General features: G+C 42.3%; 1 protein-coding gene across 3 annotated transcripts in view; it reads left to right on the top strand.

Moving 5' to 3' along the window:
- Window positions 1-2,093: 2,093 nt before the first annotated feature.
- tmcc1a (transmembrane and coiled-coil domain family 1a) overlaps window positions 2,094-12,507 on the top strand; it is a 41,122-nt gene continuing 30,708 nt past the window's right edge. Inside the window, exons 1-3 of one of the 3 annotated variants that reach the window (XM_070839511.1) lie at window positions 2,094-2,149; window positions 3,214-3,286; window positions 12,125-12,195. In XM_070839511.1, the coding sequence (XP_070695612.1) occupies window positions 12,168-12,195 (28 nt within the window). In that variant the 5' untranslated portion in view covers window positions 2,094-2,149; window positions 3,214-3,286; window positions 12,125-12,167. Of the gene's footprint in view, window positions 2,150-2,239; window positions 2,409-3,204; window positions 3,287-12,124; window positions 12,196-12,507 lie in introns of those variants that run through there. The other 2 variants (XM_070839512.1, XM_070839513.1) reach the window with 2 other exon arrangements.

Here is a 12,507-nt window from a genome sequence, read left to right on the forward strand (position 1 = left end):
GAAAAGACTGTAGCTACAGCTTTAAGTTTAGGTATTTTTTGAGCAATTCTATCATAAATGTATTTTGACTGAGGGACAAACTCTTTACTCTGATGACGGCTCTTTCTGAAAACATCGAACATGATAAATTATATAAGATGTGTCTTTAGATGCTACAACAGTCTATACGGCAGACAAATGTGCTTTATCAAAAATGATTTATCTTTGACAGACAATGCATGCGTTACAAGCTGTGGACTGACATCTCAAAGGCATGGATGGAAAATATCAAAGCGTTGATACTGGAGATACATTTTACGTTGCCATAGCTACAAAAGCTATGTGAAAGAGACCTTGCACTTATTATCAAGAAATGAAACACTTCTTCCGGCACATCGTGGCATCTTCAGAGCAGATGAGAAAACAGAAATGCTGAAATCATTTCCTTTGTCATGTTTCTAGCTTCTGTCTGATTGCGTTGAATATGGGTCCCTGAATAAAGACCCCCACTGACCACTGTATGAGAAGTAGTGAAGAAGAAACGTGAGAATGGTCTTTGACAGGTAATAATCAGGGTGAACGTCCTCTGTGCTAGTTTTCACAGGATCCTCTCTGTCCTCTCTTTTGCTTCGTCAAACCCTTTCAGTCAAGACACTTTTTTCCTGTCACTGCTGACAACTGAGGACCACCTCAGGATCAGTTAGAAGTGAAGAGGAGTCTTGATGAAGGACATCTTGGTAGTGATAATTGCAGGAGGGAAGAGCAAGTCTTATGATGTTCTCTCCATTCACTCTTGCCCAGTCAGTCTTTATTAAGGCCACTTTACTGCTGCTATTTCACTAGAGCAACCCAGTGTCATGTATAATCGGTCTAAATACTTTACAAATGCATAGGAAATATGACCCCATGATATTGCATCACAGGTTTTAGTAATAGGGTTAAAATTGAATGTCCCATTTGAAAAATATGGGGAAGAATATAACATATGGGATAAAGGGGATGTTTGTATTACCTTTTTCTTACTGTGTATACAACAGTCAGTTTGGTTTAGTATTTTAGTTAAACCATCTTGTCAAGGAAGCTCACTCAGTCTAAAGGTTAATTTTAGGTGAGGAAGTCACCATTTATGATCAGGCATTGTAGAATCTCACGGATAACCTTCTTTAATACAAAATCCCTTAAGATTTCAAATAGTGCATGCTGAAAATAGAGTGAAAAGTACTAGTTATCAAACATTTAGTTTTATACATGCTAATTGCATGGTTCAGACATTCCACTGTAACTTTGAACTGCTGGTTATACTCTGTCCTAATCTACTGAAAGCTTCCTGTATTTGAAAATAGCATGTATCATGGTTTTAAAAGCCTTAAAAGATTGCCCCACCGTTCTGTTCTGCAGCACAGTTAGTTTCTCAAACTAAAGCTATTAATTATGATATGCACAATTATAAATTATTTTAAATTATATTAATTAATAATTGATTAATCTGTCAATTCTTATTTTAATAATTTTATACCATTTGATTAATCGTTTGGTCTAGCCCACATAAAATGTCTATCAGCACAAGGCGACATCCTCAGATCACTTTCCCCCGTTTTTTCCCTTTCAGATCAATAGCCCAAAGTTTTATTCAGTTTAATTTCACAAAAAGCAGAAAAGGCTGAGAACTGAGAAGATGTAACTGGGCAATGTTTGGCATTTCTATCTGATAAATAACTTGAATGATTATCAAAATAGCTGCTGATGAATTTTCTGTCCAATCCATTAACCAACACATTTTTTCCACTGTAATTGGAAACACCAACATTAATGCCATCCTAATAGATTAACACATGTGCTAATTTTTTTTTTTACTTTTTTGACACCTTTTGAACGAAATCATGCACAACTTCAAGTAACCTTGCTGGGTGAAGCTGTGTGTGTGTGATTAGCAACTGCTGAAAGTTTATTTTTCTTTTGCTAATGTACGCTGAGGTGTGGGTATCCGTTTTAAAACACACGAGCGAGTCTTCTTACAACAATACGATCTTTGACTCCTCAGCTTTAACCTACGTCGTGCGTCATGACGTCAGAGCGGGACGGGACGGCGGACAGCGGGGTGGACGGCGCTCAGAGGAGGGGTGCCGCTCGCTGGACGACTGTCAAACCCCTACAGTTTGCTATCACCCTCGTAAGTGAGAAGTATTTTCTTAGTTTGCTTTTTTTTGCGGGTGTTGTTTTACCGTCAGTTTATGCGTGTGTGTGCGGTGCGTTGCGTCCGTGTGCCGCGAAGGAAAGCTGTTAAAGTGTCGGTGCAGATATTTCATCGTATTAGCAGCTCTGGTACAATGACACACTAACGGGACTGTCAACCTGAGTCCGTTAACGCACCAAATGACAACACTGGGCAAACATTTCTGCCACTTCTCGCTTGACACGTGTTGCTCCAGGTAAGGTCACAGCATACATAAAGGCTCGACTGTTACTACTTTAATTCTATGGGACGTAAAGTATGTTGACTAACCTATGTGTTTCTCAATGGGGAATATCCAGACTTACCTTTCGTAACAGTCGCTATATTTCATCTCCTGGGGTGTCATCATAGCGTCCAAATGCGGGCGTTTTGCTGTATTACCTCAATAACAACATGAATAAAATGCTGTAGAATATCGTGGCTATGCACAACAGGTTGGTCTCTGTAGTAGGAAATAGAGAGCAAGCATTTGAATGTAATTCGTGGCATGTGGTAGAGTGACCATTTTATCTGACATTATCCTCCAGTTTTAAGGCTTTGCTGGCTTGTCATTGACTCTGAAGCAGAGTAAAAGTTGTGCAGCAGGTGTTTATTTCCAGCTGATTCATGTAACCTGCATTAACCATGATCCTGTCCATATTGATGAGGCCTATGAGATTATATATATATATATAACTTTTAATAAACCCTCAGCAGGGTTTATTTAGTCTCTGCAATGGCTAATAAAATCTGATGAGCGAAAAGGCAGTTCATGGAAAGGATGGACGTACGCAGCCTCATTAAATGTGATGCTCAGTACTCTCCACAGAGGAGCATTTTTTTTCCTGCAACCTATTACTATCAGTGTCTGGGAGACAGACAGACAGAGACATACGCACTTTCTCACGCATGGGAATACAGCAGGCAGGCAGACAGTCGCAGAGAGTACAATGTGCCAAGGAAGCATTTAGAGGATTACAGTTTCCACCTCACTTTCTCTCTTCTCTGTTGAGGACCTGCAGGCCTGATGTGGCATGTTGTCATCTCCTCTGCAATGAAGGAAATCCACTCCAGCATCAGGATTATGAACTGAAGGTGTGTTTCATCCACTTACTCATCCATCCTGATAACTGTTTCTATCCCTCTTGCTCTGTCTCTGACCATTTTTATAACCTGGTGGCTTTGATGTGACATGTACAGTAGCTACACATGCATCGCAGAGGGTTTGAAGTGTCCAGGATAACATGATGTATCTGTTCAGCATGCTCTGCTAAGTGGCTGAGAGCTTGGCTGCCCCTTCAGGGCACTGCAGATGCAGCCATTCATGTCTCACTCCGGCGGTCAGACCACCACGATGACGCTGCCCTCCTCCTCCTCCTCCTCCTCCTCCTCCTCCCGCCGCACTCACATTGTGCCTCCCCTGTTAGGAGCTGAGCTCAGAATTGAAAGTCTTTGTACGAGTGTAGTGTGTTTGTGTATATGTATGTGTGTTTGCATGCACGATGCTTACAAAACAGAACTCTGTGGTCTCTAAAGATGGAGTCACCATCTCTTCTGACTTGCGCTCAGCTTCACGCAGCTCTTCAGCATCCGACGTGGTGAAGATATGCTTATCCTAGATCAGATCACAAGATTAACACAGCTTGCTGAAGGCTCGCCTAGCTGTCACAGGGCCTGATTAATTGGCCGTGTGTACAGGAAGCCTGCATTTCTCACAGCACCGATGCAGACACTGGATCAGAAAGATGACATGAAGTGGGTCATAGTTACAGTTATACACATGATTTTTGTTATTATTTTTAGCTTTATTTATTTGCCATATTTGTAAAGACTTTTGGTTGTTTACATTAGATAATATAATATGGTATGTGTGTCTACTTGGCTATGTACAATTTAGAGTTGGCTGTAATAACACAGTGAAATTATACTTGCAAAGAAGTATTGGTCTGCATTCCAGTAATATGTCCAGAAACATCAGTGTCCAATACAGTGGTTTCATTTGTTTTAATGATCAGCATGAAACTCCTACATGAACAAATTGTTAATGATATTATGGTGTTTGTTTAAGTAATTGCATCTCCTCTGGGTGGTCTGATTTGGCTCCCTAGTTCAAAGACATGCAGGTTATGAGAACTGGTCCTAAACTGGTCTTTATTTTCCCATAGGCGAGACTGTGATTGTGTTTGCCTGTTAATAGGAATGTGTCAGACTGAGCTGTGTCCACGCTGTACTAGACTTTCTCACCCAATGTGTACCATGCAAAGGCTTCTGCCCACTGCATCCCTGAATAGTATAGAAGATGGATAAATGGATACTTTATATGGCGTTACAGAGCATTTAATAATTCATTAAGTCAAGAACATATAAAGGCCTTTTTCTCTTGCTTAGAGCCTAATGTGTGGTGGCTCCCCTCTGCTGTAAATGACAACATGATGTGTTTTGCACAGTAGAGACAGACACAGTTCTTGGCAGTCTTACGGTTCCTCAGGCAGTGTTTGTGAGTGGGAAGCTGGTGAGGGATTGTGTCTTTGTTGCTGCACTAGCCTTCCTGGTTGGCAAGGGCACATGGACGGATGTCGTGGCCATGTATACACACTTCCTGGTGAAACCGGTGGTATGGACCACAGAGGGAGGGAAATGGCCATACCAAATTGTTGGTGAGAGTGGGGTAAATACTTGATAACTTAATACTTATCAGCTCACGTAAAAGTCTGAAACCTGTTAAGTTCCTTAGATTATCAATAAATCACTGTTTAAACACCAGAACTGGCACATTTATCATCATAATTCTCCTGAGAAATGTGGCTGCATATAAACAACACTGAGGTGAAAAAACCACGTCATGACATTACGACATTAGACAACTCATCATCTAGCGGGTTGTGAAGTTTTGGATTTAATATACATAGAGTGATGGATTGCAGGTTTACTCTTGTTGTCCCTTTTCCCCCCGAACAAATGATGCAAAAATGCTCAGTAAGAGATTCAAAAGGATTCAGATAATCTGTTTTTTGCCCTTTGGACTAAAGCTCAGCATCGTTCAGGCTGTGATTTGGCTCTGTTTTGTCAACCAAAGGCCAAAGAGGAAGTTTTGTATCTCAGAGAGGAAACACTCTTTTCTCTCTTTTCCCCCCTCTTCCTCTCTGTCCCTCTCTCTTCTTCTCTCTCTCTCTCTCTCTCTCTCTCTCTCTCTCTCTCTCTCTCTCTCTGTCTCTCGTGTTCTTCCTTCTCCAGCAGGGCTTTGTTGTTTGTAGAACCAGAGTGTAGCAGAGGTGTCATAGTGCAGCTTAATTTAGATGCCACGGAGTGAAAACATTCTTTATCTCCACTACAGTGAGAGGTTTTAAAATGTTTGGTGCTGCCATCCTGCTCATCCTGTAACTGTGGACAGACTGGGTTTATTTTCTCCAGTCGGACTGACTCCCACACGTCCATGAATTAAGGTGAAATTCCTCCATAAAAGTTGCGGTTTCTAGTGGCAACGAGCTGCCTCCTTCCCTCTGATCCCTTCCTGTTTGAAGACAGAGGCAGAAAAGAAGCAAGGGTCCGGTCACAGCATTACCTAGTTTGCACTTTAAAATAACCGAGGTGCATGTTTTACCAAGTCTGTCTTAAAACGATAATGACGTGAATACTGAAAAAGACAAAATCCTGACTTCATCCGTCAAAAAATCCCTCCCTGTGTGTCCTTGTTGAGCAGCAGTGGTTGGACTGTAGCAAAAGGTTGTAACTTTGGAGGATGGCCACTAGATTTGTTTAAGCCAGGCAGCTGAGAAGGAAGAAAGACCGTGGACCAGTGTGACATTGCATTCAGCACAAATCTGCATTAGTGTGATCATCCCTTGGTTTCAGTTTAATTACATCTTCTTGCCTTAAGATGGTGGACTTTAGAAGAGTGGATATTAAAGTTTAGAGGTCTGGAGGAATATCTTCTTTAAACTTAAATCTTTTCCCACTGTGCTGACTTGATATTGCTGACCCACCGGCTACGTGTTTAGCCCAATATCCCGCTCATAGTAAAAGCCAGAGCTTGGATGTGCTGATCCACACTAACCCCCCTAGTGGGCTGTAGAAGTGTCTGGTTACCTGAGCTCAGAGATCTGACTGAGGGGTTATTTAAATAGGTGATGATGCGGATGATTTACATCTGACTGCGTAAAGTTGTTCTCGCCCGCTGGCACCACAAAGAGCCAGATGCCCTGTGGCCTGATAACCCGGCAGGTTTCTGTCCTCAGTCGCACAAAACGTGTGTTGACCCTGACACGCATTCCCTTTCCCATTGCTTATGGCTGTGTGCCTTTAACACAATCTCTGGTATGAGATTTCAGCTGGTGTGTAGGTGGTTTCCAGCATGTTGACAGTGGATGATGCCCGGCCAGAGCAGGTGGAATATGAGCTATGTCAGCTTGGGGATCTGGCCTCGGTTAAACACCTATCAGGTTAGTAAGTGAAGACCACTTTGCAGGGCTTGAAATGTATTGCATACTTTACTGATTCTCCCCTTGTCCACAAGTAACCCCTTCTTGAGAACATCTGTCCGACTAGTAAACAGCGAGAGAACGAGATCCTCTGTACCACCATCATGCTGTTGTAGTTGTAGTCAATGCGGACCAGTGTCAGTTCCATGCACACGGTGATTTATTCATGAAGGCACTTGCTGTGATGTTAAGCACAGATACAGAGGTGTTCCTTAAACAAGGCCTCTCCAGTAAATGTACAGTCCTGTCCATAAACTATATATAAAGATGGACGTCATGGTAGCCAAGCTAAAACATTGGAAGGTATGTGAACCAAACGAAAAAAAATCAGTAGTACACTTCAAATACATTTTTCCCCAAAGATGGTTTCTGTCATTTTAAGTAGTTGTTAACACGCTGATGTGTGTGCCAGTGTTCATTTTTCTGGTTTTCAAGTTTTCAAGTTTGGTTTTAATTTGTTACATGACCCTCCAACTCCTATCACCACTGCGCAGACTCTGGCTCCAAATGATGCCAGCGCAATATGGCAGCGTCCGTATCCAGGATATTTTGGCTTAATTTTCGCTCAGTGGGAGGAAGTGGAGACATGTCAGCCATCTTTATTTACGGTCCGTGGCGCTGTCCAGCATAATGTTTAACATGCAGCCTGATGACTCACCCAGTATCAGACCTCTCTGTACAACAGAGATACATGTGATACTTGCAGCCCTGCGCTACCATAGAAGATAAACACAATAGATCCTCTGTGGAGATGAAATTCGAATAAGTGAAGTTGTTGCTTTGTTTTTGCAGCTTTCTGTCTCACAGCCTCTGTTGGGTAGTCTTAGATGACTCAGGGGTGCTTAACACCCAGTATACCACCTGTTGTTCCCTTGTATCGGGAGTGTGTTGTGTGAGTGTGTGTATTGAGTATATTTGAGCACGTGTATATTGTCAGTTTGTTTTGTGTGATGAAAATTTTTATTGGTTTTCACAGAAGTCAGTGTGGGGTTGGTGATGAGGGATGAAGTTACCGATGATCCCCTGTTGCCTAAGAGACAAAGTAAAATCAGAAATATTAGGTCAGGCAGACCTCTATACTCACACTTAAAGGTTTTGCTTTACTTTAGCTAGTAGACATATATATTTAAGATTAAAACTATTTTGGAAATTGAATACTCAGGTCTAGTTTGAATATGTCTCTAATTGTATTCTTCTTGGCAGCTGAACAGGCAGACCACGTTTTTCTTTCTTCAGCTTTTGAACACAAGTCTGTGTAACATGATGTGTGGTTGCTTATGTCTGCATGTGCGAGTAAATGATTGCGTGTCTTCTGGTTTGTCTTGTTCCTGGAAAGCTGAGCACAACTTTGGCAGCGGGGCCTCCCCGTGGGTTTCATCTTGCACAATAGGGTGTTGTGCCTGCCTCTGTCAGGGAACTACCTGCCATTCACCTCCTCATTCAGACACACTCGGAGCTGAGCGCCCGAGCTGAACCCAACAGGCCAGGCGTAACACACCTTAGACAGGTGCCATTGATCCAAGTCTGGCCTTTTTCACTCCGTCTGTAACCCTCCATCTCTGTTCCCTCACTCACTCACTTTCTCACTCTCCTGTCTGATAGAAAGAGTTGTGTCTCATATCACACTCTTTGTAGTATGCTGAAGTCATCTCCTGCGCTGTCAGAACTGGCACCACTGTGTTATTCTCTGTCTCCCTGCCACACACACAAACACACACACACACACACACACATAAATACAATAACGATTGTTCCTCTTTCCTGCCTATGCTGTCATTATGCAGCTGCTGAATGAGATATGGTCCAGTTTCCATCGGTCAAAGACACATAAACACACACACGCGCACATACAGTGTGTATGTACACATATGCACATTTCCACACAATATAATTCCAGCTATCTCTCTCTTTCTCCTTCCTTTTCTGTTTTTGTCTGATGAAAACAGAAACACACTCTCCACACACACATACACACACACACACACACACACACACACACACACACACACACGTGCGTGCACTCACACAAACATCGCTGCCAGAACTCTCTGGCCTAATTCCCCTCTTATTGATGTGTGTCTGTCAGTGAAAGAGGCGCAGCACAAAGAGCAGCGATGGGCCTGTGTGTGGCTCAGAGGGAACAAAGAGTGGTCTATTCCACGCCAGCTCTCAGACTTTTCTGGAAACACTGCATGGGCTTGTTTAAGCTATGGCCATATTTTGACTTAAATGACTGTATGTTCAGCAAGGAACAACAACATGGCTGCTTCAGTGTCAAAGAGCACAGGGCAGATTGACCTCAAACTTGTTTTATATCAAGACAAGAATAGAACAGTCAAGAAGATGTTTGGTTTGTAACTACTATGGCAAAATTTGCATGAAAAGACTATAGTACTGTACACAGTAGTGATACACGATTTATCTCACGCCATGCTATATTGCAGATTGTGTGCTTTATCACTTAGCTATTTGAGCTGTCACTCTGGGGCTTAATCACCTTTTACATAATCACCTTTGATTGTCTTCTTTGTTCAATAATGATAATGGCTTCTTTGATTCTCAAACATGTCACTGTCACATCTTTCTGCCCCAATAAAGCTGCAGCTGATTTCTACCCAGAGAGCTAAAGAGGGCATTTGCAGGGAGCGGTTATATTGTGATTCATTGTTAAACACTAGCACTTGACAGTGCTTGTTTACATGAAGCAGAGGAAGCTGACTAACTATTCATCAGGATAGCTCTTTGTTGTATTAAACGAGATCGATCATATTAATTCAGACACGTATGTCACCATTTGCAAAATGACGAATAGCTAGTGTGAGCTTTTGTGTTTTTTTTTTTTTTTTCCAGTCTGCCAATGCCAGATCTCTGCTGAGCTTTAACCATCTCTCTAGTTTAGCTGGCCAAAGACAATGAGAGCAGGACTGCACGACTGGCAGCTCAGCTGAATGGAATGAGCTACAGAGCTAAGGACAAGGATGTGTGTTTGTGTCTGTGTGTGGTTGTGTATTTATACAAGGGTATAAGTGAGGGTGACACGGTTCCAGAGAGGCCATTGTCCATGTGGTTGTTTGTAATTCACCTTTGACAGTATTGTCAAATTTCTGAGAAGCATGCTGACTCACTGAGCCCGTTGACCCTGGCTGTCACTGACACATGTTAAGCACTGATAATCACTGATCTGTTTCTGCAACAGCCAGGGCTTAAATACCCCACGATACTTCGAGGAGCAAGTGAAAGTAGCGAAAGTAATTTTTTATCTTCAATACTGTGAGGGGAAAAAAGGACAGTGAACTTGAGATTTCTTACTCTCTCACATTATTCTTCAGAACTGAAGTAGTTTTAAGCTAATGGCTAATATTTTGAGAAATTAAAAGAAAATCCTGTCTCTGATACAGAAGAATACGGAGTGGCACATGTTCAGCTGTGCAGTCTTTTGCTGTAGTATTTCAGTGCACTGTCAGAGTAGTATAATGTGGTGAAATGAAGTAGTACGGGGCAGAACAGGACAGTCGTCATTCAAAGATCCATCTGGTGTTTGTTCTTTTGCGTCACCGCCTCATCAAGGTGGAACGACAAGCCTCGCTTAAATTAAACAAAGATGCAGGACCTCTCACGCATGCACAGGCATACACACCAAGTCTGACAATAAAGCTTTGTCCTCTAAAGGCTCCTGAAAGAGGATTTAGTTTGAATATAAACCGTAGGCAATCAAGAAAACATCCAGTCCAGCATTGGGATCAGCCTGGGGATGAAGGAGGGGATTTACAGACACAGAGGGAGGGATGCGAACTGGGCTCTGGACAGGGCTGCAGGTTCAGCTTCAGCTTGAGGACAGAATTAATTTAGGTTTACTGCCCTACTCACCAGCTCCGAAAACAACAGAACCTCATTGCTCCATAAGAATCAATTACACTTCATTGTCACTGCCAGAAAATGCCACGCCCTGCCTCAGTGTGAGTGTGCATGCATGCATATGCATATTACACGTGTGCATGACTGTTCGCTTTCTGTGCACATACAGGAAGTTCAAAGTAAGTTCAAGAAAGAAAGAACGATTAAATCAATGAAAAAACAGATGCTCAGTCATTTTAGATAAGAATGGTTTCACTTCATTGATGGAAATATTGACTGATGTTAATATTAAACGCTGTTTTTAAAAATTTGCATTTCTAAGTAAGAAGATTCTATTCATATATTTTTAGAGAGATCTATTTAGTTGAATGTTTGCTACAGAATTGTCTATTATGATATCTTCATGTCATTTATTTTCATCATGCTGACTGTATGAGGCACTGCCTAGCACAGTATCTTAACAACTGCAGGCAGCAGCTGGCTAGCAGGTATCTAAAGTGAACCTGTTCAACACCTGCTCCCTCCCTCTGGCAGGCAACTGTCACGTTTAACTGACAGTAAAATTCACGCACAGCCTCTGAATTAAGCACATCAGTATCTGCTGGTCTGAATCTGCTCATTGAACAGAGAAGATTAAACACAACCAGATTTAAGATCAGCTTGTACAGAAAGTATAAGCTGCTGCGAGAATGTGTTTATGTGCATCAATGTGCCTATTTTTGGCAGCGACAGTGTGGCCTTTGTGAATATTGTACCTGCAAGTAGCCTCATGCTCATTCTCCTTCTGTCTGTGGACCTAGTGTACACTGAAGAGTATTGTATTCGTAATGGTGTGAATCAGCATGGATTACATTCTTGCAGTTGTGAGAAATGTGTGTGTGTGTGTGTGTGTGTGTGTGTGAGTGTGTGTGCGTGTGTGTGCCTGTGTATCTGACGTTGTGTTATTCTTCATGACCTGACAGTTCCGCTGAAGGAATATAGTTTGAGTAACCGGCCCTCCCCAAGGCTCTGAATGTTCCTGCCTCGCTTGTTTTGCTGCCCTCAATGGGAGCAGCTATTGATGCTGCAGGGAGGCTCAGCCTGACTGCCTGTCTGTCCGTGGGTCTATCACTGAGGTGATCACTGTTCCACCAATAAGGTTCCCTCTTGAGGAAGACAGCTTGATTCTTGTCAGGTGTCTCTGTTGGGCTTGTCACTGACTTGGATTCAGCCAGGCTGTGCAAGGCTGAAGGAGGCAATCATGCACTGAGCGCTGTGTTTATGGTTCTGCACCGTATGTTGTTCCTGGTGAGGAAACCCTTGTCTCATGATACTGCCACAGGATAAGGAAAGGATGCCTTTGAGAATACTAAATGAGCTCCGTAAGGAACACAAACACATACACAAAGTTGTGTCTCACGGTATCACACATGTTCTGTTCAATATTCCCATCACATTCACAGTTCACAGTGAAAATTATTATTAATTGCAAAGAGTATGATGTTTTTGATTGTGTGAGTATATTGAGGTCAGTGAAGATTAAAGTTTTGAATAAAAAAAATGATTCTCTGTTTTTCTTTTCTCTCTCTCGGCACCCTCCATCTATCCACGCCCCTCACAGGTAATCCACAAGAGTGAGTCACACTAGGCTGACAGTTGGGCTGATGGTAGGTGGGTTTTTCCTCTTCTCATGTGAGTCATTATCTCTTCACCTCTCTCATCCCTACTCCTCTCTGCATCCTTTCCTTTATTCTCCGAGCCTCTTGTACCTTTCTGACTCCATCCTCCGGCTGGCTGTTTATTTTTTTGCCAGCATGTGCCTGCTTACTTTTGAATTAATTTATGCATCATTTTGTGATCTTTGTATCATGCTAACTTGGATCCAGCTTTTTTTTTCCTTTTATTACTTATTTGCGTATTTGCTCATGAAAAACAGGCCACAGCTGTCATTGAGGCAGCCTGTCTGATACCATCTTCAACTGGTGATATAGTATTTATCTTATA

This window comes from Pempheris klunzingeri, chromosome 11, assembly GCF_042242105.1.
Source record: "Pempheris klunzingeri isolate RE-2024b chromosome 11, fPemKlu1.hap1, whole genome shotgun sequence".
Lineage (NCBI taxonomy): Eukaryota > Metazoa > Chordata > Actinopteri > Acropomatiformes > Pempheridae > Pempheris > Pempheris klunzingeri.